The 26,382-nt window shown below is 65.6% G+C and overlaps 1 protein-coding gene across 1 annotated transcript; it reads right to left on the reverse strand.

The window, feature by feature from the left end:
* Nucleotides 1–221: 221 nt before the first annotated feature.
* On the reverse strand, nt 222–26,177 carry LOC106497862 (DNA-directed RNA polymerase II subunit RPB1-like). The gene is given in 32 exon segments (XM_067314999.1): nt 222–1,456; nt 1,531–1,680; nt 2,416–2,529; nt 3,030–3,216; nt 4,176–4,379; nt 4,937–5,119; nt 5,643–5,747; nt 6,302–6,402; nt 6,742–6,988; nt 7,407–7,631; nt 8,160–8,365; nt 8,855–8,960; nt 9,210–9,381; nt 10,082–10,265; nt 11,027–11,249; nt 11,821–12,024; nt 12,354–12,448; nt 12,825–12,993; nt 13,712–13,921; nt 14,772–14,982; nt 15,778–15,902; nt 16,683–16,815; nt 17,713–17,933; nt 19,092–19,253; nt 20,583–20,864; nt 22,260–22,292; nt 22,294–22,359; nt 22,361–22,435; nt 22,709–22,845; nt 23,819–23,882; nt 23,885–23,962; nt 26,002–26,177. Coding segments are annotated over 32 exon segments (5,919 nt in total). The 5' UTR covers nt 26,092–26,177; the 3' UTR covers nt 222–299.
* Nucleotides 26,178–26,382: the final 205 nt, after the last annotated feature.

A 26,382-nucleotide genomic window follows, 5' to 3' on the forward strand; every position in this document is an offset into this window, starting at 1 on the left:
AGCGGTTTCCGTCCCCGCATACAGGCGGGGCGGGGGGACGGACCCGCCCCCGCCACCGGTACACCCGAAGCCGCCACCGCGCGGTGCCCCGACCCCCTACGATCCCCCCCCACAGGCACCCCGTGCCCCCCACCCCACCCCGGGGCCTCGTTAGCTAACGAGGCCCATAAATTACACCGTCTGCGTGGGGGCGGGTGACGCGGCCCCCCGCAACCCCCTGGCCGGGGGAGTCCTCCCCCGGGCCCCCGCCCCGATTTCGGGGTCACCCCCAAAGCCTGCGCCGGGCCCCTACCCCCGGCTCAGTTGTCCTCGTCGCTGTCGTCGGGGCTGATGGCCGGGCTGGTGAGGCTGTAGGTGGGCGACGTGGGGCTGTAGCCGGGTGACGTGGGGCTGTAAGTGGAGCCCTTGGGGCTGGTGGGGCTGTAGGTGGGCGAGGTGGGGCTGTACTTGGGGCTGGTGGGGCTGTAGGTGGGTGACGTGGGGCTGTACTTGGGGCTGGTAGGGGTGTAGACGGGCGAGGTGGGGCTGTAGGTGGGTGATGTGGGGCTGTACTTGGGGGTGGTGGGGCTGTAGGTGGGAGAAGTAGGGCTGTACTTGGGCGAGGTGGGGCTGTACTTGGGGCTGGTCGGGCTGTACTTGGGCGAGGTGGGGGTGTACTCCGGGGAGCTGGGGCTGTAGGAGGGGCTGGTTGGGGTGTACTTGGGGGAGGTGGGGCTGTAGCTGGGGCTGCTGGGACTGTAGCTGGGGCTGGAGGGGGTGTAGGTGGGTGACTGGGGGGTGTAGCGAGGGCTGGAGGGGGAGTAACTGGGGCTGGTGGGGCTGTAGCTGGGTGAAGTGGGGCTGTAGCTGGGGCTGGTGGGGCTGTAGTTGGGGGAAGTAGGGGTGTAGTTTGGACTGGTGGGGCTGTAGCTGGGTGAGGTCGGGCTGTAACTGGGGCTGGTCGGGGTGTAGTTGGGCGAAGTTGGGCTGTAGTTGGGGCTGGTGGGGCTGTAGCTGGGCGAAGTCGGGCTGTAACTGGGTGAGGTGGGACTGTAACTGGGAGATGTCGGGCTGTAACTGGGAGATGTCGGGCTGTAGCTCGGGCTGGTTGGGCTGTAGCTCGGAGATGTCGGGCTGTAGCTGGGCGAGGTGGGGCTGTAACTGGGAGATGTAGGGCTGTAACTGGGCGAGGTGGGGCTGTAGCTGGGGCTGGTGGGGCTGTAGCTGGGCGAAGTGGGGCTGTAGCTCGGAGAAGTCGGGCTGTAACTGGGCGAAGTGGGGCTGTAACTCGGAGAGGTGGGGCTGTAGCTCGGAGAAGTGGGGCTGTAGTTGGGCGAGGTGGGGCTGTAGCTGGGAGATGTCGGGCTGTAGCTGGGTGAGGTGGGGCTGTAGCTGGGGCTCTGCGGGGTGTAGCCCCCCGGCGAGCGGGGCTCGTAGGCGGGCGACGTGGGGCTGTAGCTGGGTGACATGGCGCCGCCTGCGGGGGCAGAGAGGGGTGAGGGGGGCGACCCGCGGCGGCGCCGGGGGCAGCCCCCGGGGGGCGCCACTCACCTGGCGAGGGGATGTAGGGGCTGGAGGGCCCCGGCGATCCCGGCGATCCCGGCGTGGGCGACCAGGCCGGCGAGTAGCCGGGGCTGAAGCCGCTGGCGTCCGAGGCGGCGCTGGGGGAGAAGCCGGCCCCGCCGGGGGTCATCCCGCTGCCTGTAAGCGAGGGGAGAACAGGCGGTGAGGGGGAGAACAGGCGGTGAGGGGGAGAACAGGCGGTGAGGGGGGACCCCGAAGACACCCAGAGCGGCCCAAGGACCCACAACAGCCTCCCAACAGCCTCCCGGCTGCCCCAGAACCCCCCCCCCAAATCTGCCCCAGGGCCCCCCCCAATCTGCCCCCCAGCCCCTCCATCTACCCCAAGGCTTCCCAACAGCCTCCCAGTTTGCCCCAGGGCACCCCAATCTGCCCCCAAACCCCCCCAGTGTGTCCCAGTACCCTCCAGACTGCTCCACAGCCCCTTAATCTGCCCCAGGGCCTCCCCCACAGCCCCCCAGCATGTCCCAGTGCCCCCCAGTCTGCCCCAAGGACCCCCTCAACAGCCCCCCCGGGCTGCCCCAGTGCTCCCCAGTCTGTCCCAGTATCTCCTTAACAGCCCCCAGGCTGCTCCAGGGACCCCCCTAACTGCCCCAGAGCCCCTCCATCTGCCCCCCTGGGCTGCCCCAGTGCCTCCCAGCCCCCCCAATACCCCCCAGCAGCCCCCCAGTTTGTCCCAGTGCCCCCCAACAGGCCCCCAGGCTGCCCCAGGGCCCCCCAGCCACTCCAGTGCCCCCCAGATCTGTCCCCAGTCTGCCCCCTGGGCTGCCCCAGTGTCCCCAGGGGGCAACCAGTCTGCCCCAAGACCCCTCCCAGTGCCCCCCTACCCCCGTTACTGGGGGCCCCCCCACATACCCACGCTGGGGGACCAGGCCCCATAGGCGGGGGTGGCACCCTGGTTCCACGGCGTCATGGCGGGCGACATCCCCCCCATGGGGCTGGGCGCCGAGCCGAAGAACATGCCCGTGGCTGCGGAGAGACCACCGTCAGGGGGCCCAGGCGTCCGGGAGGCCCCCGGACGTCCCTCGCCCCAAACACACACACACACACACACACACACACACACACACACACACACACCGGGGGCCCAGGCATCCGGGAGGCCTCCAGCTCCTCCAAGGGACCCGAGTGTCCAACCCCAGAGGGACCCACAGGTCTGGTCCGTCCCCTCTCCCGCCCAAGGGGCCCCAGGCATCCGGGCTGCCCCCGTCCCACCCAAGGGGCCCAGGCGTCCGGGCTGCCCCCGTCCCACCCAAGGGGCCCAGGCGTCCGGCCCCAGTGGGACCCAGGCACGGGGGGCCCAGGCGTCCGGGATTCACAGCCACCAAACCCCAGGATGGCGCTGGTCATCTCCACGCTGGGCATCATCCCCCTTCCCTCCCTCCCCGGGGACCCAGGCGTCCGGGCGCCGCAGCGACACCCCCCTCCCCTCCCGCCGCGGGGCGGGGGCCCAGGCGTCCGGGACTCACGGCCGCCGACGCCGAGGCCCGGGATGGTGCTGGGGATCTCCATGCCGTGCTTGCACTTCTCGGCGTCGAGGAGCAGGTCGAAGCAGCCGGTGCCGGCGGGCGCCAGCTGCCCCAGCATGATGTTCTCCGACACCCCCTTCATGGGGTCGCTCTCGCCGTGCGCCGCCGCCTCCATCAGCACGTCCACCTGCGGGCCGGGCAAGGGGGCACCCCGAATCGCACCCCGGGGCGCCCCGAAACCCAGCCGGGGTGCCCCACGGCCGCTGGAGTACCCCCAGCTTGGCCATGACCAGCTTGGGTCACCCCAAACGTGGCTATTGCAGCCTAAATCCTCTCATTTATCCAGCTGAGACACCCCAGAAACAGTCCTGACACCCCCAAATCCAGCCAGGGCGCTCCAAATTCAACTTCATGGCACCCCAAAACCCAGCCAAGGCACCCCACAACCACTGGGGTACCCCCAACTTAGCTATGACCAACTTGTGACACCCCAAACCTGGCTATTGCAGCCTAAATCCTCATTTATCCAGTTGAGACACCCCAAAAGCAGTTCTGACACCCCCAAATCCAGCTAGGGCACCCCAAATGTGGCCCCAGGGCACCTCAAAACCCAGCCAGGGCACCCCACAACCACTGGGGTAACCCCAACTTGGCTATAACCAGCTTAGGACACCCCAAATGTGGCCATTACACCCAAATCATCCCTTTATCTGGTCAAGATACCCCCAAAAGTCCAGACACCTCCAAATCCAGTCAGGGCACCTCAAATCTGACCCCAAGGCACCCCAAAACCCAACCATGGCACCCCAAGGCCATTGAGGTACCCCTGACATGGCCTTGGCCGGCTCACAGCATGCCAAACCTGGCTATCGCACCCAAATCATCTCTTTATCCAGGCAAGGCACCCCAAAAGCAGTCCTGACACCTCCAAATCCAACCGGGGCACTCCAAATTCAACCTCAGGGCACCCCAAAACCAAGCTGGGGTGTCCCATGGCCACTTGGGTCACCCCAAACCTGGCTATTGCACCCAAATAATCTCTTTATCCAGGCAAGACACCCTCAAAGCAGCCCAGACACCTCCAAATCCAACCAGGGCACCCCAAATCTGACCTCAGGGCACCCCGAAAGCTGGTGGCCCACTCACCGTCTCCTCGAAGGAGCACTTCATGAGGGGCCCGGTGTCCTGGCGGTTGACGCCGTGGCGGGTGATGGCCATGAGGTGGCCGCGGGACGTCATGGTGTCGCAGAGCAGCGCCAGGTGCCGGTAGTTGACGTAGGAGCCGTCGAAGGAGATGACGTGGTAGAGCTCCCGCTCGAGGGCCTTGCGCACCGCCTCGATGCCCAGCACCTGCCCCCCACACCGCGGGCGACGGTGAGCCCAGGCGTCCGGGCACCCGTCGGCGACCCCCGCACGCTCCCGGGGACCCAGGCGTCCGGGCATCCATGGGCTTCCTCGTGCTTTTGGGACCTAGGTGCCCAGGCTTCCCCACGCTCCTGGGCACCTACCAGGTCCTCACGGGCATCCTAATGCTCCTAGGGACCCAGGTGTCCGGGCTCCCCATGGCACCCTAATGTTCTCAGGGACCCAGGCGTCCTGGCACCCAAGAGGGTCCCACGTGCTCCCAGGGACCCAGGCGTCCGGGCACCCAACAGGCCCCTATAAGCACCCTAAAACTCCTGGGGATCCAGGTGTCCAAGTTCCTCATGGGCGTCCTAACACTCCCAGGGACCCAGGCGTCCGGGCACCCAACAGGCCCCTATAAGCACCCTAAAACTCCCGGGGACCCAGGCGTCCTGGCACCCAAAAGGCCCCTAACAAGCACCCTAACGCTGTGGAGCCAGGCGCCCCGGCACCCGAAGGGGTCCCCCCTGCCCCCCGCTGCACCCCCCCTGCCCCCGGCTCACGGTGAAGATCTCCACGATGTCGTTGGAGGTGGTGCGCACGGGGTCCACGTCCTTCTCGCTCAGCACCCGCATGAGGCTGACGCCGTCCGTCTCCAGGATCCACTCCTGCAGCGCCTTGAACTCCCCGTCCTCCGTGATGATGATCTTCTTCTTGTTGTCCGTCTGCGGCAGGTGCATGTACACCTGCAAGGCGGGGGGGGGGGGGTGGAAGCGGCTCAGTGGCACCCGTGGGTGCTCCCCCGGGGCACCCTGAGCGCCCGAGGATGCCCACGGGAACCCACACGTGCTTATGGGCACCACCATCAGCACCCTGGACCTCCAAGAGACCTCCATGGAGACCTCCACATGCCCCTCAGGCATGTATCAAGAGCTGGGCTACCCCCCAAGAGCACCCATGGGTGCTCCCAGGACACCCACAAGACCTATGAGCGCTATCATCAGCGCCCTGGACCTTCAAAACACCCTCGTGAAGACCTTCACGGCCACCCTAAGCACGCATTAGGAGCCTGGGCACCCACAAGAGCACCCATGGGTGCTCCTTGGCACCTCCCGGGCCTACGGACACCACCGCTAGCAGCCTGGACCTCCAAAACACCCCCATGGAGACCTCCACGTGTCCCCCAGGCACATATCAAGAGCCTGGGCACCTCCATAGGTGCCTTGGACCTTCTCGTGTCCCCCCCTGGCACCCAGGGGTGCTCCCCACCTTGCTGATCTGCTCGATGCCCTGCAGCGTCATGTCCGTCAGCATGTTGGACTCGATGCACCGCAGGAAGACGTCGTCGTCCATCTTGTCCACCACCTCCTCCTCCTGGGGACACCGAGGGTGACGCCCTGCCCCCGTCCCCACCGTCCCCCCGGGGACCCGAAGGGTGGCACCAGTCCTTGTACCCCACCCATCCCCACCATCCTCTTGAGGACATAAAGATTGACGCCAGCCTCGTCCCCTCCCTGACCCCACCATCCTTCCAGGGTGGTGACACCTGGATGCTGAAGGCGACATTGGCCCGCCCTGTCCCCTCCTTGTCAAGCCTTGTCCCATCCCCACCATCCTCCTAGGGACACCAGCCCTGTTCCCCATCTGCCACTTCGTGTCACATCCCCACTGTCCTCTTGGGGACACCGAAGGTGACAAAAACCACGTCACCTGCCTATCCTCCCGGAGACCCTGAGGTCTGCCTGTCCACCGTCCCTGTCCTAGGGACACCAAGGGTGACACTAGCCCTGTCTTCCTGGGGACACGGAGGGTGACAGGTCCCATCCCTCAACCCCTGGGGATCCCTGAGGGTGATGGGGTCCTGTCCCCAACCCCCTGGGACCCCGGCAGGTGACAGGGACCCAGCAGGTGACAAGGACCCATCCCACCTCCTGCATCTTGTTCTCGTCGCTGTTCATGATGCGGATTCGCAGCACCAGCTTCTCGGCGTTGTCATCGTTGAAGATGCAGTTCAGGTCGTCCCCAAAGCCTGGCGGGGGGGGGGACACAGGGGTCAGCCTGGGGTCCCCCTAATGTCCCCTAGGGCATCCAAAGCCCCCCCAGGACCTCCCAATTCCTCCCAAAACCTTCCATGCTCCCCCCCTGGACCTCAAATACCTTCCATGTCCCCTCCAGAACCCTCTTTCTGTCCCCTGCTCCCCCCAGGACCTCCTCCAATGCCCCTCCAGACCTTTCCATGCTCTCCCCAGGACCCCCAAATGCCCTCCATGTCCCTCCCAGGACCTCCTACATGTCCCCTGCTTCTCTCAGGACCCTCTACGTGTCCCTCACTAGCCCCTGAGCCCCCCAAGGCCCCCGTGGCACCCACCAGCATTGATCTTCTCGGCGATCTGCTCCATGGTGAGCTTGCGGTCCGTCATGTGCTTGCGGTCGAGCTCGACGCGGAGCAACCAGGGCGAGATGCGGCTCACGTCGAAGTCGGGCATCTCGTAGTAGACGTTGACCCACTCCTGGTCCTCGGCCACCACCGTGCTCTGCGGGTTGGGGTCGTAGTAGATGGCCGTGTTGGCGGTCACCTTCCGCAGCGTCGTGTGCTCCAGGCGGCACAGGATGTCCTGGCGGGAGATGTGGGGTCAGCGTGGGGACGTGGGGATGGTACAGGGACGCACATGGCCATGGGGACACCACGTAGCTGTGGGGGACGCAGAAGGGACACCCCATGGCCACGGGGGCATCACATAGCCATGAGGACACGGAGGGGACAACTGAGACACCTCATGGCCGTTGGGACACCCTGCAGCCTTGGGGACACAGGGAGGACACCCCGTGGCCATGGGGACACCGTGTGGCCATGGGGATGCAGAGGGGACACCACGTGGCCATGAAGATGGAGAAGGGACACCAGGGCCACCCCATACCCACAAGGACACCACATAGCTGCACGGACACCGGTGCAACACAGCCCGGGGACAACTTGGGCTTGTGGTGGGGACCCTCCATTGGGCGCCCCCCACCACCCGCGGGTGCCCCCACCTTGGCACGCTCGGCGTCACGGGCGCTCTGGCCCAGGAGGAAGACTGTGAGCGAGGGCGTCTTGGGCTTCTTGGAGATGTTGATGAGCTCCTTGAGGCGGGGGACGCCCAAGGTGACGTTCTTGGCCGAGACACCGGCGTAGTGGAAGGTGTTGAGGGTCATCTGGGTGGCCGGCTCGCCCAACGACTGGGCTGCCAGGGCACCCACCATCTCCCCAGGGTGGGCCTGGAGGGGGGGGGGGGGAAAAGGGGGGGTGTCAGGATGGGGGGCACCCACCCAAGGGGGGGCTGCGCCCTGAGACCCCAGCGGTGTCCCCCAACCCCGATGCTACAGCTGCCGTGTCCCAAAAATCCCCCAAATCCTCGATCTCACCCAGAAGCCAGGCAAAGGCACCCCTGAACACCCCAAAATCTGCCTCCCCGACCCCTAAATCTGCCCCTACACGACTACCTGGTGCAACCTGGACTTGAGCTTGTGAAGGAACCAGCTGAAGGCACCCTTGGACCCCCCCAGATCTGCCCCCAGACCCCCCGATCTACCCCATGCACAACAGCCCCGTTGAACTTGGACTTGATCTTGCCCAAGAGCCAGTTGATGACCACCGGGAACCCCTGGATCTGCCCCCTAGGACCCTCCAACCTGCCCCACGTATGATGGCTTGGTTGAACTTGGACTCGATCTCGCCCAGGAGCCAGTTGAAGGCCCCCCTGGACCCCTCCCCAGACCCCCAGACCAGCCCCCAGCCCCACGTACGATGGCCTGGTTGAACTTGGACTCGATCTCGCCCAGGAGCCAGTCGAAGGCCTCGCCGCTGAGGCGGAACTCCTCCACCATGCGGCGGCTGCAGAGCGTGGAGCGCAGGTGGATGTTGAAGAGCAGCGTGGCGTTCTCCTGCGCCTGCCGGCTCAGCGGGTCGTCCCCGTTGACGATCACCAGCTTCCGGCTCAGCTCCTTCACCCCTGCGGCGGGAAACGGGGGTCACGGGGAGGCCCGCAAGGACCCCCAGCACCTTCTTGGAGATTGTGAGGGTCTTGAAAGCCCCCCCAGTATCTCCTAGAAGGTCATGGGAGGCCCAAAAGCTCCACCAGCACCTTCCTGGGGGATCGTGGGGGTTGGCAGGATTCCCCCAGCATCTCCTAGAGGGTCTTGAGGGGCCTAGAAGCTCCTCAACACCTTCCTGGGGACGGCAGGAGGCTGCCAAGACCCCCCCAGCATCTTCCTGGGGGATCCCAGGGGTTCTGGCAAGACCCACCAGCATCTCCTAGAGGATCGCGAGGGGCCCAAAAGCCCCCCAGCATCTTCCTGGGGGTCACGGGGGGCCAAAAGCCGCCCCAGCACCTTCCTAGGCATCGTAGGGGGGATCCTGCACCCCACCCCAGCAGTTCGCAGGGGGTCACGGGGGTCCCCTCCCCAGGGCGTCCCGGCAGCGTGGGGGGCCCCTCGCTCACCTTCCACCACCTTGACGGGGTGCAGGTCCGAGGGGAGGCGCGAGTTGATGTGAAAGATCTTCTGGGCGTTCCAGATCATGCGCAGCAGGTTACAGGGCAGCACCACCTGGAGGGGGCGGAAATGGGGGTCAGCACCCCAAAACGGAGGGGGGCAGCACCCTAAATCGAGAAGGGTCAAGGAGCACCACTTGGGGGGGGTCAGCACCCCTAAAAAGGTGGGGTCAGCACCCTAAAACCAGGGGAGTGTCAAGGAGCACCAGCTAGGGGGGTCACAAATAAGGGTCAGCACCCCAAAAGAGGGGCCACGACCACCCCCAGCACCCCCAAACGGGAGGACCCGGACGCCTGGGCTCACCTTGCTGTCGCCGGTGGGGAAGATGACGCGCAGCACCTCGCGGTCCTCCCGCATCTTCTCGAACTCGCGCTCCAGCTCGTTCTGGATGTGGGCGTTGCTCAGGATGTCCTTGACCATCTCCTCCTGCAGCGTCCGCCGCAGCGCCCGCTCGTTGGTGTAGTCGAACTTGAACCTGGGGCGTGGGGACCCCCGGCCGTCACCCAGGGACGAACGGCCCGCCGGCACCCCCGTAAAAGCACCCGGCTTGGGGGCAGGGTGCCAGTTTGCCCCAGATTACACCCTGCTCTGGGGCAACACCGTGCCAATTCTTCCCCAAGACTACACCCTGCTCTCTGGCAACACCGTGCCAATTCTTCCTCAAGATTACATCCTGCTCTCTAGCAACACCGTGCCAATCCCCCATAGATTACACCCTAATCCAGAGCAACACCGTGCCAATTCCTCCCTGAGATGACACCCTGCTCTGACAACACCATACCAGTTCTTTCTTGAGATTACACCCTGCTCTGACAACACCGTGCCAGTTCTTCCTTGAGATTATACTCCACGCCAATTTCTTCTTGAGATTACACCCCAACTCTGGGGCAACATCATGCCAATCCCTCCCCCCAGATGACTCCCTGCTCTCTGGCAACACCGTGCCAATCCCTCCCCACAGATTACACCCCTCTCTGGGGCATCACCGTGCCGATCCCCCCCATATTACACCCTGCTTCGGGCCACCATGGAGCCAATCCCACCCCAAGACTGCACTCCGCTGTGGGGTGTTGCCACGCCAATTCCTCCCCCAGATTACACCCCGCTCCGGAGCAACACCGTGCTGATTTCCCCCCACCACCCCCACCCCACTGGATGACACCGTCCCCGCTCACTTCTTCTCGAAGGCCTTGTTGGAGGGCTTGAGGGTGGCGAGGTTCTGGAACTCGACGCTCTCGCCCGCCAGCCCGTCCTCGCCGTAGCGCAGCTGCACCACCTGGTTGATGGAGTTGCGCACGGTGGCGTCGTACTTCACCATCACCGACTCCATGGACTTGATCAGGCGCCGCTGGATGTACCCTGCGAGGGCGGCGCGCGGTCACCCGCAGGGTCTGGGTGGTGGTGGGGGACCTGGAGAACCTCCAGGGGTCCCAAAGGGGCTTTGGGGAAGGGAGAAAGGGGGCACAGGGGGCTCTGGGGGTCCCCCAGGAGCTCCAGGGAGGGTCTGGGAGGTCCCCAGGAGCTCCAGAAAGGGTCTGGGAGGTCTCTGAGGGATCCAGGGAGGGTCTGGGAGGTCCCCAGGAGCTGCAGGAAGGGTCTGGGAGGTCTCTGACGGATCCAGGGAGGGTCTGGGAGGTCTGAGGGATCCAGGGAGGGTCTGGGAGGTCTCTGAGGGATCCAGGAAGGGTCCGGGAGGTCTGAGGGATCCAGGGAGGGTCTGGGAGGTCTCTGAGGGATCCAGGGAGGGTCTGGGAGGTCTCTGAGGGATCCAGGAAGGGTCTGGGAGGTCCCCAGGAGCTCCAGGAAGGGTCTGGGAGGTCCCTGAGGGATCCAGGAAGGGTCTGGGAGGTCCCTGAGGGATCCAGGAAGGGTCTGGGAGGTCCCTGAGGGATCCAGGAAGGGTCTGGGAGGTCCCTGAGGGATCCAGGAAGGGTCTGGGAGGTCCCCAGGAGCTCCAGGGAGGGTCTGGAGATCCTTGAGAGCCTCCAGGAAGGGTCTGGGAGACCCAGAGGAGCTCCGGGGAGGATCCGGGCACCCCGTTGGGGACACAGAGACCTCCAGGAAGGCTCCACGCACCCCAGGACCCCGAGGGGTGACACGGAGCGGCCCCGGGGGCTCACCGGTCTCAGCGGTCTTCACGGCTGTGTCTATAAGCCCCTCACGGCCACCCATAGCGTGGAAGAAGAACTCGGTGGGGGTGAGCCCGGCCAGGTAGGAGTTCTCCACGAAGCCGCGGCTCTCGGGGCCGTAGTCGTCCTTGATGAAGTGGGGCAGCGTGCGGTGCTTGAAGCCGAAGGGGATGCGCTTGCCCTCCACGTTCTGCTGCCCCACCACCGCGATGACCTGTGGAGGGGGGGGGACGGGACGCGGGGCTGAGCCAGGGGGACATGGGGACACGGCGGGTGGTGCTGCCCTCCCCGTGAGCCTCCCTGCACCCTCCAACCCCATAGGGACCCCCCAGACCTTCTCCATGTCTCCTCAGACCCTTTTGAGGACCTCACAGGGTCCTCCAGACCCCCATAGGGACCTCCTAGATTCTTCCAGCACCCGTAGGAGCCCCTCCAGATCCCATAGGGCCCACCAAGAGCTCCTCCAAGTCTCCCCAGATCTTGTGAGGGTCCCACTGGATCCTCCAGACCCCACAGGGATCCCCCCTAGACCCTTCCGGTGGCCAACGGCGGCCCCCAGACCCCATAGGGAGCTCCCAGACCCCTCTGGCCCCCATTGGCACCACCCAGACCCCACAGGGAACCCCAGATCGTACCTGGGAGACAGGTGACACCACCACGGACACCCAGATCCCCATAAAGACACTGTAGGGTTGTCCAAAACCCACAGGGACCCTCACCTAGACCTCATAGTGACCCCATTGCTGCCCCCCAGGCTCCAAGGGGACCCTCGCTGACCCCCGCACCTGGGAGATGTTGATCTTGGAACCTTTGGCACCCGACACCACCATGGACTTGAAGTTGTTGTACTCGGAGAGGGACTTCTGGGCGGAGGAGCCGGTCTTGTCACGGGCGTCGTTGAGGATGCGGTTCACCTGGTTCTCGAAGGTCTGCCGCAGCGTGTTCCCCGGCGTCGGCTCCAGCTCGTTGTTGTGCGCCTTCTCGATGACCTGCCAGCCCCCCCCCGGCACCCCACGGTGTCATCGGGGCACCTCGAAATCCCAGGGAGTGCCCCAAAACCTCGCAGGGACACTGCGATGTCACCAAGGGTGCTCCAAAACCCTGGGGGAGCGCCCCAAAACCTTCCTGGGACATCACAACATCACCAAGGGTGCTCCAAAACTCCAGGGAACACCCCAAAACCTTGCTGGGACACCACAACATCACCAAGGGTGCTCCAAAACCCCACGGAGCACCCCCAAACCCTCCCAGGACACCAACACGTCCCTGAGGACACCCCAAATCTCCACCAGGGAGCCCCCGAGAACCCACCACCCACCTCAATGACATCTTGCTTGGCCTTCTTGATGGTGTTCTGGATGTCCTGGTACGTCTTGGCGTCGGCGATGGAGTCCCCGATGCCAATCGTGTGGCCTGAAGGGTGATGGGGAGGGGTCAGGCGGGGTGTTCCCCACCCCGGGGTGCCCCCCACCCACAACCCAGTCCCCTGGGGTGCCCCCCACCCCATAACTCACCTCCCTAGGGTGCCCCCCACCCCAAAAACACCTTCCAGGGAGGGAAAGGGCTAGGATAGGTGCTGATCAGCAAGGGAAGGGGGGGTCCCCATCGCACAAGGGGGGGGTGAAGGGGTCCTCTGGATGCCTGGGTCCCCGTTACACCAAGAAAGGGGGGTTCAGATCAGCTCCCCGGACACCCGGGTCCCCGTCACGAGGAAGGACGGGCAGGAGAAGGGGGTCCAAGGCTACCTCGCCCTCCCCCGGACACCTGGGCCCCCCCCACCCCGGCTCACCCTCGATGAGGAGCCAGTTGTTGATGACGGTCTGGATGTTGCTGTAGAAGAGGCGGGTGGTGTCGTGGCCCATCTCCAGGTAGGAGATGTGCACCAGGGAGCCGGCCGAGGTGCCCAGCGACTTCTTGCACAGGATGCCCATGATGAGCTCCCCGTTCTCCACGATCACCTGCGCGGGGGCCGGGGAGGGCGTCAGCGGGGGGCTGCCGGACCCCCGTCCCCCTCCCCCGGCACCCCAACGTCTGCCCCCGGGGCTCCTAAACTGCCCCTGGAGCCCCGTCACCTGCCTCGGGGTTCCTCCTGCCCTCCGTGGAGCACCCCCCAGGTGCCCCTCCTACCTGCCCCACTAGTCCCCCTATTACCCCAGAGCCACCCCCCCACCCCCAGTTACCCCAGTCTCTCTCCCCCACCCAGATCTGCCCCAGCCACCCCAGAGCCTCCCCACGTTCCTTGAAGGGACCTTAGGGTGGCTGTAATCACCCCCAAAACCCTCTGCATCCCCTTTGCCCACCCCAAAGCCACCCTGGGACACCCCACGGTCACCACCGATCACCCTGGAGGACCCCCGTGTCCCACCCAACCACCCCAAAGATCCTCCCTATCCCCCTTTGCTCACCCCAAAGTCACCCCGGGATGTCCTCAGCCACCCCCAGAGTCCCCCCAACCACCCTGGAGGACCCCTGTGTCCCACCCAGCCACCCCAGAGTCCTCCAGTATCCCCTTTGCCCACCCAGTGCTCCCCCAGACCCACCCCAGACCCCCCACGTCCCACCCAGCTACCCCTGAGCACCCAGACCTTGTCCCTGCTATCTCCGGTCACCCCAAAAATCTTGCATATCCCCCTTCGCCCCCACCCCGCGCCCCCCCCAGCCCCAAACGCCCCCCACCTTGGTGTCGCCGGGGGAGATGTGCTTGTAGGGCCCGCTGTCCTCGTCGTCGGGGTGGGTGCTGTGGGTGCGGATGCAGTTGATGTGGCCGGGGATGATGAGGGAGAAGATCTGTTTGCCCGTCCACAGGGGCCGGGGCTTCAGGATGGCCGGTTGGGGCACTTTCCCGTCCCACGTCGACAGGAACATCAGCAGGTTCATCACCTCGCCCTGCGGCCGCAACACCCCGTCAACACCCCGTCAACACCCCAAAAGCCACCCCGGGGGCCCCCGGAACACCCCGGGGGCCAGGTGTGCGGCGCAACACTCCCAAATCCCCAAAGTCACAGTCCGAGGATGCTCCACAGCCCCCCCCCCCCAAAACCCTACGGCTCAGGGACACCCCGTAAACACCTCAAAATCTCCAAAGCCACGGGCCAAAGGTGCCCTGCGACACCCCAAAAAGCCCTGCTGCCCAGGGACACCCCGTAAACACCCCCAAATCCCTCCTACAGCCCAAGGATGCTCCACAACCACCCAAAAGCCCTCTACAGTTCAAGGATTCCCCATAAATACCACAAAATCCCCTTCCCACAGCCTGAGGATGCCCTGCAACACCCCCAAAAATCCCTACAGCCCAAGGACACCCCATAAGCACCCCCAAAACCCTTCCTACAGCCCAAGGATGCTCTACAACCACCCCAAAAACACCTGAGCCCAGGGACACCTCATAAGCACCCCAAAATCCTCTCCTACAGCCCAAGGATGCCCTGCAGCACCCCAAAAGACATCTATAGCCCAAGGACACCCCATAAGCACCCCCAAAATCCCTTTTTAAAGCCACCGGACACCCTAATTCCCCCTCCCCAAATCCCTACATCTCAGGGACACCCCATAAGCACCCCCAAACCCCATACGCAACCCCCTGAACCTCTCCCATAGACTGGGGACACCCTACAACCCTCTCCGACACCCCCGGGACACCCCCTAACTCCGCTTTGGAGCGGAGCATCCCCCAAAAACTCTGCCACGGCACAAGAATCTCCCCCCCCCCCCCCAAAACGGGCCGCGACCCACTCACGCGCTCGAGGAAGACGTCGCGCTTGGTGAACTTGCGGACGGCGGTGAGCGTGTCCTGCACGATGCCCATGACGGGGCGGTTCGACTGCGGGGTGACGATCATGCGGGGCACCATGGCCAACTCCTGGATCTCGGCCCGCGTCTCCAGCGACTGGGGCAGGTGCAGGTTCATCTCGTCGCCGTCGAAGTCGGCGTTGTAGGGGGTGGTGACGCTGCGGGGACAGCGGCCTCAGGGGGCTTGTCCCCATCGGGTGGGGGGGGCCCTCTCTTGGGGTGGTTTTGGGGGCACCTGGGTGGTTTTGGGGCCATGGGGGGAGTTCTAGGGACACCCGGGCAGGCTGGGGGACATCGGGACCCGCGCTGGGGCAGGTTTGGAGTCAAGGATGTAGTTTTAGGGACGCGTGGACCGGTTTGGGGACACTGGGGCCTGCAGCGGGGCAGGTTAGGGGTCATGGGGGGCAGTCTAGAAGCACCCACACAGGTTTGGGGGCACCAGGGACCTACCTTGGGGCAGGTCTGGTGCCATGGGGGAAGTTTTAGGGGCACCAAGGCCATTTTGGGGACCTGGAGCCTGCAGTGGGGCAGGTTTTGGACACAGGAGCAGTTTAGGGGCATCAGGCACCTGCAGCAGGACATGTTTGGGGCCATGGGGGTAGTTTTAGGGACACACGGGCAGTTTTGGGGACATGGGCACCTGCAGCAGCGCAGGTTTGGGGTCACAGGAGGCAGTTTAAGGACACCTACACAGGCTTGGGGGCACCAGGCACCTGCAGTGGGGCAGGTTCAGGATAGGTTTAAGGTCACGGGGGCAGTTTTAAGGGCGCCCAGGTAGTTTTGGGGGCAGCACGGACCTGCAGCAGGGCAAGTTTGGGGTAGATTTAAGGTCACGAGTGTATTTTAGGGCCACTCACGCATTTGGGGGCACCACGTGCCCGCAGGGGGGCAACTTTGGGGGTCAGGGGGGCAGTTTAGAGGCACCGGGGCAAGGTTTGGGGACCCCGGGGTACCTGAGGTTGAGGCGGAAGGTGGACCAGGGCAGGATGCGGACCCGGTGGCCCATCATGGACATCTTGTGCAGCGTGGGCTGGCGGTTGAAGATGACGATGTCCCCGTCGCACATGTGGCGCTCCACCTGGGGACAGAGCCGGCGTCACCCCGGGGCCCCAAGCCGGCACAGGCCCCCCCCAAAAGCAGGACTAACCCCCACAGTCTCTTCAGAGACCCCCAAAACCAGGGATTAGGTCCCCAAAAGCTGGGGATTTTTAGGGACCCCCAAGGCAACGCTGCTTCTCTAAAACAGAGGACTTCTTAAGGACCTCAAAATCAGGACTGACCCCCAAAAACTAGGATCTTCATGGACCCCAAAACCAGGGGTTGGCCCCTAAAATCCAAGGTCTTCCAGGACCCCTAAATCAGGACCGATTCCCTAAAATTCAGGAATCTTTAGGTACCCCAAAAAACAGGAACTGGTCCCCTAAAACACATGGTTCTTTGAGGACCTTTAAATCAGGACTGATGCTCCTAAAATTCAGGATTTTCAGGAACCCCAAAACCAAAATTAATCCTTTAAAACATAGGTTCTTCACCAACCCCAAAACCATAACTGCCTCCCAAAAACCACGATTTGTTGGGGACCCCAAACCCAGCAGCTAGTCCCCCAAAATTCAGTATTTTCAGAAACTCCCAAACCAGGACCGACACCCTAAAACTCAGGTCCTTCAGAAACCCCAAAATCACGATGGACCCACCAAAAAAAACGGGCTCTTCGGGGACCCCCAAACCAGCCCCTGCTCTGCTCGTTGGCCCCCCCAACCCCACCAGCACCATGGCCGGGGCAGCCGGTGCCCCCAGGGCCCCCCAGATGCCCCAGGAACCCCCCCAAGATGCCCCGGGAACCCCCCCCAGATGCCACCTTGTAGCCGATCTGGAGGTGGAGGTCGCTGGGCTTGGGGTGGAAGCGCAGGTCGATGCGGTCGCCGTTGTCGCGGATGATGTACTTGGCCCCGGGGTACTGGCTGTTGCCCCGGCGCACCAGCTCCTGCAGCCTGGGGGGGCACCGGGGGGGGTCCGGGGGGGTCCTGGGTGCCCCCCAAGCCCATGCCGGGCTCTGTGGGTCACCCCACAACCCCCATGTGCTCCCGTGTCCTTGGGGTCCCCCCTACACGGTCCCAGGAGCCCACGTGCCCCCCCCCCCCAGGTCTTCTCCAGTGCCCCCCCACAACCCCACGTGCCCCCCCAAGGTCCTGCCTGGGTTCCCTGTGTGCCCCACAAGGCCACCCCAGGCTCCCCAGGTGCCCCCCGAAAGCACCCACATCCGCCCAAAGCTCCCCCCGGGTGCCCCCCACGTCATGCCTAGGGGGTCCCTGGGTGCCCGTCATGATGCCCACGTCCAACTTGGGCCTCCTTGGATGTCCCCCATGACCCCCACGTCCACCTGGGCCTCCTTGGGTGCCCCACACATGGTGCCCAGGGGTTCCCTAGGTGCCCCAAAGACCCCCATGTCCACCTGGGCCTCCTTGGGTGCCCCCCCACATGGCATCCAGGGGTTCCCTAGGTGCCCCCAGGACCCCCACATCCCACCTGGGCCTCCTTGGGTGCCCCCCACATGGTGTCCAGGGGTTCCCTAGGTGCCCCCATGACCCCCACATCCGCCTGGGCCTCCTCAGGTGACCCCCATGTCCACCTGAGCCTCCTTGGGTGCCCCCCACATGGTGTCCAGGGGTTCCCTGGGTGCCCCCCAAGATCCCCATGTCCACCTGGGCCTTCTTGGGTGTCCCCCACCTCGATCTGGGCCTCCTTGGATGTCCCCCATGACCCCCACATCCGCCTGGGCCTCCTCAGGTGCCCCCCACATGGTGTCCAGGGGTTCCCCAGATGCCCCCATGACCCCCCACGTCCACCACGGCTCCCCGGGTGCCCCCCAGCGCCCCCCCCGCGGGTACCGGTCGATGTTGAAGGGGGTGACGATCTCGGCGAAGGTCATGTTGGCGGCGATGGAGCGGGGGACGCCCACTTGGTCGATGGAGAGGTTGGGGTCGGGCGTGATGACGGTGCGGGCCGAGAAGTCCACGCGCTTGCCCATGAGGTTGCCGCGCACCCGGCCCTCCTTGCCCTTGAGCCGCTGCTTCAGCGACTTCAGCGGCCGCCCCGACTTCTGCATGGCCTGCGGGCGCCCCGGGGGCGTCAGCACCTTGGTCAACCTCCCAGCATGCACCGGGGCTTGGCCAACCTCCCAGCATGCCTTGCGCCTTGGCCAACCTCCCAGCATGCACCGGAGCTTGGCCAACCTCCCAGCATGCCCTGTGCCTCGGCCAACCTCCCAGCATGCCCTGTGCCTCGGCCAACCTCCCAGCATGCCCTGTGCCTCGGCCAACCTCCCAGTGTGCCTTGCGCCTCGGCCAACCTCCCAGTGTGCACCGGGGCTTGGCCAACCTCCCAGCATGCAACAGGGGCTGGTGGTGCTCCCAGCATGCCCTGCACCTCAGCCAACCTCCCAGCATGCACTATGCCTTGGCCAATCTCCCAGCATGCACCGGGGCTGGGTCAACCTCCCAGCAGGCCTTGCGCCTTGGCCAACCTCCCAGCGTGCACTGGGGCTTGGCAGCGCTCCCAGCATGCTTTGCACCTTGGCCAATCTCCCAGCATGCACCAGGGCCTCAGCCAACCTCCCAGCATGCCCTGCTGCTTGGCCAATCTCCCAGCGTGCATTGCTCCTTAGCCTCCCTCCCAAGGTGCCCTGCAGCTTAGCAGCTCTCCCAGCATGCCTCGCAACTCCCAGCATGCTTTGGGTCTTGGCTCATCTCCCAGTATGCACCAGGGCCTTGGCTACTCTCCCAGCATGCCTTGGGCCTTGGCCAATCTCCCAGCATGCCCTGCACCTTGGCCACACTCCCAGCATGCATCAGGGGCTCAACTGCCCTCCCAGCATGCTCTGGGGCCTTGGCCGCCCTCCCAGCATGCCGCTGGCCTCAACTGCCCTCCCAGCATGCCCTGCGCCTTGGCCAACCTCCCAGCATGCCGGGGGCCTCTGCCAACCTCCCAGCATGCACTGTGGCTTGGCTAATCTCCCAGCATGCCCCTTGCCTCAATCACCCTCCCAGCATTCCCTGGGCCTTGGCCAACTTCCCAGCATGCTTTGCAGCCTGGCCAACCTCCCAGCATTCCCTGGGCCTTGGCCAACTTCCCAGCATGCCTTGCAGCTGGGCCGCCCTCCCAGCATTCCCCGGGCCTTGGCCAACCTCCCAGCATGCACTGCAGCTTGGCCAACCTCCCAGCATGCCCTGGGGCCTTGCCCGCCCTCCCAGCATGCCGCGGGGCTCACCCGGGGCAGCCCTGGCAGCTCGTTGTCCACCATGGTGGCCACGTGGAACTGCAGCAGCTTGACGTCCTCGGCGATGACGTGGGCGGCCGCCCCGTTCTGCTCGTTGCGCCGCAGCTGGTTGTTGATCTTCACGATGTCGGCCAGCTTGTGCGTCAGGTCGTCCTGCGTGGTGACGCGCCGCCGCCGGGCTCAGCGCCGCGCCCGGGGCCCCGGCGTCCGGGGGGGGGGGTGACCCCAAAGGGCACCGAGGGACCCAGGCGTCCGGGGAGATGATCCCGAAGGGTCTGAGGGGCCCAGGCGTCCGGGGGCGCCCCCCGCATCTCTCCCCATCCAGGCAGCTCCCTGCCCCGGGGTCCCCCCGTGTCGTCCCCCCCCCACCCCAAATCGCCCTGGGGGAGCAGGCCCTGGCATCCGGGGCCCCCCCCAAATCGCACCCAGACTCCCCAAATCTTGCCCAGGGAGCAGGTCCCAGTGTCCGGGCCCCCCCCCCAAATTGGGCCCAGACCCCCCCAAATTGCGCCCGGCGGAGTGGGCCCCTGTGTCCGGGCCCCCCCAAATCACACCCAGGGGAGCAGTACCCAGTGTCCTGACCCCCCCAAATCATTCCCAACCCCCCCAAATCAAACGAGGGGAGCAGCCCCCGGCATCCGAACCCCCCCAAACCATTCCCAGATCCCCCAAATCACACCCAGGGGAGCAGCCCCCGGCACCCGAACCCCCCAAATCACCCCAGGGAGCAGCTCCCGGTGTCCAGGACCCCCCAAATCACCCCAGGGAGCAGCCCCCGGTGTCCGAACCCCCCCAAATCACACGCAGGGGAGCAGCCCCCGGGTGTCCGAACCCCCCCAAATCACCCCAGGGAGCAGCTCCCGGTGTCCAGGACCCCCCCAAATCACCCCAGGGAGCAGCCCCCGGTGTCCGAACCCCCCAAATCACCCCAGGGGAGCAGCCCCCGGTGTCCGAACCCCCCAAATCACCCCAGGGGAGCAGCCCCCGGTGTCCAGGACCCCCCCAAATCACCCCAGGGAGCAGCCCCCGGTGTCCGAACCCCCCCAAATCACCCCAGGGGAGCAGCCCCCGGTGTCCAGGACCCCCCAAATCACCCCAGGGGAGCAGCCCCCGGTGTCCAGGACCCCCCCAAATCACCCCAGGGGAGCAGCCCCCGGTGTCCAGGACCCCCCCAAATCACCCCAGGGGAGCAGCCCCCGGTGTCCAGGACCCCCCAAATCACCCCAGGAGCAGCCCCCGGTGTCCGAACCCCCCAAATCACCCCAGGGGAGCAGCCCCCGGTGTCCAGGACCCCCCAAATCACCCCAGGGGAGCAGCCCCCGGTGTCCAGGACCCCCCAAATCACCCCAGGGGAGCAGCCCCCGGTGTCCAGGACCCCCCAAATCACCCCAGGGGAGCAGCCCCCGGCACCCGAACCACCCCAAATCACCCCGGGGGAGCAGCCCCCAGCGCCCGACCCCCCCCAACCCCCCCGGGGCCCACCTGGTTGCGGGCGGAGCCCTGCATGACGACAGCGGGCCGCACGGAGAGGGGGGGCACGGGCAGCACGGTGCACACCATCCACTCGGGCCGGGCGAACTTGGGGTCCATGCCGAGCACGAAGCACTCCTCGTCCGAGATGCGCTTGAAGATCTCGTGCACCCGCTCGGGGCTCAGCAGGATCTTCTTCTCCTGCGAGTCCTCGTTGACGTGCTTCCACTCGGCGTAGAGCTCCAGGCCCGAGCGCCGGATGCGCGGCTGGTAGCGCCCGCAGCCCCCGTGGCCCTGCGGCGACGTTAGCGGGGGACGTTAGCGGGGGACGTTAGCGGGGGACGTTAGCGGGGGGGACGTTAGCGGGGGACGTTAGCGGGGGACGTTAGCGGGGGACACCGGGGGTGGATGTGGGCGCTGGCAGCGCCCGCAGCCCCCCGTGGCCCTGCGGCGACGTTAATGGGGGACACGGGGGACGTTAGCGAGGGGACACGGGGGTGGATGTGGGGCTGGCAGCGCCTGCAGCCCCCATGGCCCTGCGGGGACATTAATGGGGGACGTTAGCGGGGAACACGGGGGGGGGGGATGTGGGGCTGGCAGCGCCCGCAGCCCCCCGTGGCCCTGCGCGGGGACATTAATGGGGGACGCGGGGGACATTAGCAGGGGACACGGGGGGGGATGTGGGGCTGGCAGCGCCGCAGCCCCCGTGGCCCTGCGGGGACGTTAATGGGGGACGCGGGGGACATTAGCAGGGAGGGACACGGGGGGAGGGATGTGGGGCTGGTAGCGCCCGCAGCCCCCGTGGCCCTGCGGCGACGTTAATGGGGGACGCGGGGGGAATAGTTAGCGGGGGGACACGGGGGGGGGGATGTGGGGCTGGTAGCGCCCGCAGCCCCCGTGGCCCTGCGGGGGACATTAATGGGGGACGTGGAGGGATGTTTAGCAGGGGACATGGGGGGTGGAGATGTGGGGCTGGTAAGCGCCCCGCAGCCCCCGTGGTCCTGCGGGGACATTAATGGGGGACGTGGGGGATGTTAGCAGGGGACATGGGGGGGTGGATGTGGGGCTGGCAGCGCCCGCAGCCGCCGTGGCCCTGCGGGGACATTAATGGGGCGCGCGGCGGGACGTCTAGCGGGGGACACGGGGGGGGGGATGTGGGGGCTGGTAGCGCCCGCAGACCCCCGTGGCCATGCAGGGACAGGGATGTCAGCGTGGGGGGACACAGGGGACATTAAAGGGGGACACAGGGGACAAGGACGTTAACGGGGGGGACATGGGGACATCAACCAGGGGGACACGAGGGTGACAGAGCTGGCACTGCCTGCTCACCCCATGGCCCTTTGGGGAGACGGTGACATTAACAGGGTGACACAGGTGGTGACAAACAGGGCTGGCACTAGCCACACACCCCATGGCCCTGTAGGGACAAGGGGGCAGCAACAGGGGGGACACCAGGGCACTTAATGGGGGGACACGGGGGTGACAAACAGGGCTGTCGCTGCCACACACCCCACGGCACGCCGGGGACAGGGAGGGGACAAACACGGGGCCGTCACCACCCCACGGCCACACCAGGGATGAGAGCGCTAACAGGGGGAGGCGCAGGACACGTTAGCGGGGGAATCGGGGGGGCTGCCACCACCCGCCCCCCACGTTGGGGACCCCGAAGCCCCCCCCCCGGTCACCCACCTTCTCCTTGGCGAGGTCCTCGTCGCCCTCGGGGCTGCTCCACGCCGAACTTGTGGTCCATCTCCTCGCCGCCCTCGCAGATGTTCTTGCCCTTGCAGAGGTTCGTAGACATGCGTCAGCCGCTTCTTGGGCTGCCCCTTGGACTTGCCCAGGATGTCCTTGATTTTGGGGTTGTTCTGGGGGGGGGGGGGGAGAAAAACACCGCCGGTCACAGCGGGCTCCACTTCCGGAGGGTCCCCGTCCCTCCTCCGAGGACGTTTCGGCTCCATCGGGACGGCGACGGCACCGATAAAGCCCCACGGGAAGGAGCAACCCCTTCGGCCACCTCCTCCTCTTCCCCCCCACCAGCCCTTCAGCCCCCATCCCAAATGTTTTTTTGGGATGGATTCTGCCGCAACAGGCACCGAAAACAACCCCCCTCCTCTAAAACCCCCAGCCGAGAAGCTCACCGAGTCCACCAGGAGCTTGGAGCAGAAGAAGCAGACGCAGCGCAAGATCTTCATGGTTTTGCCCAAAAAGCCCACGTGGAAGACGGGTTTGGCCAGCTCGATGTGGCCGAAGTGGCCCGGGCACTCGGTCATGTTGCCTGCGGAGAGGACGGGAGCCCCGTCACCCCGCGGGGTCCTCGGGGGGGGGGGGGGGGGGGCGGCCGAGGTTTTGGGTGGGGAGAGCCCAAACCCCGCCGGTTTCGGTTGCGGGATCCTGCCCCGAAATGTCCCTGGGGGGGGGGTTCTAGATTGAGGTGAGATGTGGGCACGTGCGACAAAGCAGGTTGGGACGACCAGAAAACAGCTATTTTGACGTTTCTCATGATTTTTTGACTAAAATGTGACACCGAACGCGTCTCCAAAAAGTGAATGGCCTCCTAAAACGTCCCAGAAACACTCTAAAGTGAAAAGAAACGTTCTGAACCGGACAAGACAACGTGGGATGGGGACAATCAAGGAAAAATGGGTGGTTTGAGACATCTCCAGCTATTTTGGCCCAGGTGTTAACACCAAGGGTGTCCCCAAAGAGCAGATCAGTCCCCAAAAGCGTCCCGGAGCGGCTCTAAATCAAGGTGAGATGTTCCCACGTGGGATGAGGCAGGTTGGGATGGAAAACCGGGATGTTAAGGGAAAGAAACAGCTACTTCGGGGCATCTGCCGCTTCTCCAGCGGAAACGGGACGCCAAGGACATCCCTAAAGAGCAAATTCTCCCTCAAAACATCCTGGGGAGCTCTGAATTGAGGGAAGACATTCCCAGGTGGGACGAGTCAACTTGGGACAGGAAATCACAATGATTTGAGGAAAGAACTGGCCGTTTTGAGGCCTCTCTTGTTTTTCCAGCAGAAACAGGACACCGAGAACATCCCCAAAAAGCGAATTGTCCCCCAAAAAGGCCCTGGCACGTCTCCAAATCGAGGCGAGTTGTTGTCACCCAACACAAGCCAGGTTGGGACAGGGAACCACCTGCCCCCGGGTGTCTCCCCGCTCCCTTTTCCAGACCCAAAACACTCAAACTGCCCCCCGCGGATCCTGTCCCACTCCAGAAACGGCCCCGGGAAGCGGAGGGCCACCGCTCACTCCCGCGCAGGTCTGGCAGCGCCCCGTCCTCTCGATGACGCCCCTGGCGGGGGTCCATGAGCCCCCCCCAGCTTGGGGCGCCCCCCCTCCGTGGTCTCGGGGTACTTGATGCCCCCTTCGGTCACCGACATGCGTTTCTGCGAAGGCAAGAGGGAGAAAACGGGTTGGGGAAACCGAGGCACGGAGGGCGAGCCGCAAATCCCAGCTCTCCGAGCCCGGCGCCCGCTTTTGGGGGGGGGTCCCCAAACCCCACAGGCACCCCAAATTCCCGCTCTTTCGCCTTTCCGGCCTTCACAAAGTGCAATTTAACCCCCCCCCCCGCAGCCACGGGGCAAGCGCAGGGTTAAACCCGCCGGAGATGAGCCCCGGCCCAACTCCACCCCGGAGAAGAACCCGGAAACGCCGGGACAGCGGCCGCTCTTCCCACCCTCGCGCCCCGTTCTGTCCCCCCACCAAACCGACCCCCCCACCGGGGATCCGACAAGCCCCGTCCCAGCGCCCCGAGCTCCCGCGCACCCTCCCCTCGTCGTCCCCCCCCCCCCCGCTGCCGTATCGTCCCCAAAACCGGTGCCCCTGCACCTCGGGGTGCCCCAAACCGTCGCCGTGCTCCCCCGGCTGGCACCGACGCACCCCGGGGGTCTCCAAATAATCCCCCCACCACCACCCTGGCCCTCCCCAGGGCACCCCAAGGCTCCCCTCCCCGAGCATCTCTGCCCACCCTCAGTGCACCTTCCAGGAATCCCAGGAGACCCCTGCCCACCTCAGTGCACCCTCAGAGACCCCCTACCCACCCTAGGGCACCCCGAAGGACCCCCAGGACACCCCAGCCACACGAAGGGACCTTCCAGGGCACCCTAAAGGCCCCCCTGGCCACTCCAAGGGACTTTCCAAGGTGTCCCAGCCACCCCCCAGGGCACCCCGGCCACCGCAGTGCATCTCTTGGGCACCTTGGAGCACCTCAACGGACACCCAGGGACAACCTTGGTCACTCCATTATATTTTCCAGGTGCCACAGGACATCCCAACGGACCCCCCAGGGCAACTCTGACCACCCCAGTGGACCTTCCAGGCACCCCGAAGGGTCACCAGGGCACCCTGGCCACCCTACACGCAATCTTCTAGAACTCCAGTGGACCCCTCAGGAGAACCCTGAGCACCCCAATGCACCTTCCAAGCGCAACAGAACACCTTAACGGACCCCCCAGGACACCCCTGGCCACCCCAAGGGACTCCTCAGGAGACTCCTGGCCATCCCAGAAGACCTTCCGGGTGTCCCAGGACACCTGTAGCCATGTCAATAGATCTACCAGATACCTGAGGGAACCCAAAAACAACTTCTAGGTGCCCCAGGGAGCCCCAATTGACCCCCAGGACACCCCTGGCCACCTCAATGTACCTTCCAAGTGCCCCAGGACACCCCAATGGACCTCCAGGGCACCTCAAAACACCTTCCAGGCGCTGCAGGACACCCCAATGGACCCCCAGGACACCCCCGGCTACCCCCTATGTACCTTCCAAGTATCCCAGGACACCCCAATGGACCCCTGGCCACCTCAATGTACCTTCAAGTGCCGCAGGACACCCCAATGGACCCCCAGGACACCCCCTGGCTACCCCAATGTACCTTCCAAGTGTCCAGGCACCCCAATGGACCCCTTGGCCACCTCATGTGCCTTCCAAACACCCCAGGGAGCCCCAATGGACCCCCAGGATACCCCTGGCCACTCCAGCGTGCCTTCTAAACGCCCCAGGGAGCCCCAGTGGACCTCCAGGGCCCCCCAAAACACCCCCTAGGCGCCCCAGGGCACCCCCAAGGGACATCCAGAGTGCCCCAGCCACCCCCCACAGACCTCCCAGGTGCCCCAGGGCACCCCCAAAAGGCCCCGGGGGGGGGGGGAACACGAGCCACCTCAACACACCTTCGGGCTACCCCAAGCCCCGTAACAGCCCCCTCCAGGGGCACCCCAACTTCCCCCCCTCCTCCCCGCCATGCGGCGCCGTCCCCCTGCCTGCGGGGGCGCTGCACCGCGGCGGGCGCCGCTCGGGCCACCCCCCTCGGTGCCCCGGGCCGGCCGGCCGCCATTTTGTGTGCCGGTTCCCCCCCCCCCCCCCCGACGCTTCCTCCTTTAATCCTCCCTCCTTCCCCAGCCCCGGACCCTCCCCCACCGTCCGGTACCATCTCGTCGGGGCTGAGGATGCCGAACTGCACGCGCTTGATGGTGCGCAGCGGGCAGGCGCTGTCCCCGGAGGGCGGCCCGCCGTGCATGGCGCCGAGAGGGGGGGGGCGGGGGGGGCCGCGGCCGCCTCCGCTGTAACGGAACGCTACACGGCCGCCCGACCGGCCCCGGCCCCGCCGGGGACACCGGCGAACCCGCCCCTCCGCCTCAGCCCCGGTCCCAGCGCCCGGCGCCGCCCGGCTGGGGTCCCCCTCCCTTTAGGTCCGACCCCTCCGCGCTCCCCGGCGCGACTGAGCGTCGGCGCCCGCCTCGCGCCGCCCTTATATAGCCTCGCCCCCCCACACGGGGAGAGCCGCGCGCAGGGGCAGGGGTGGAAAAAG

The sequence above is a fragment of the Apteryx mantelli genome, chromosome 40, assembly GCF_036417845.1.
Source record: "Apteryx mantelli isolate bAptMan1 chromosome 40, bAptMan1.hap1, whole genome shotgun sequence".
NCBI classification, from domain to species: Eukaryota; Metazoa; Chordata; class Aves; order Apterygiformes; family Apterygidae; genus Apteryx; species Apteryx mantelli.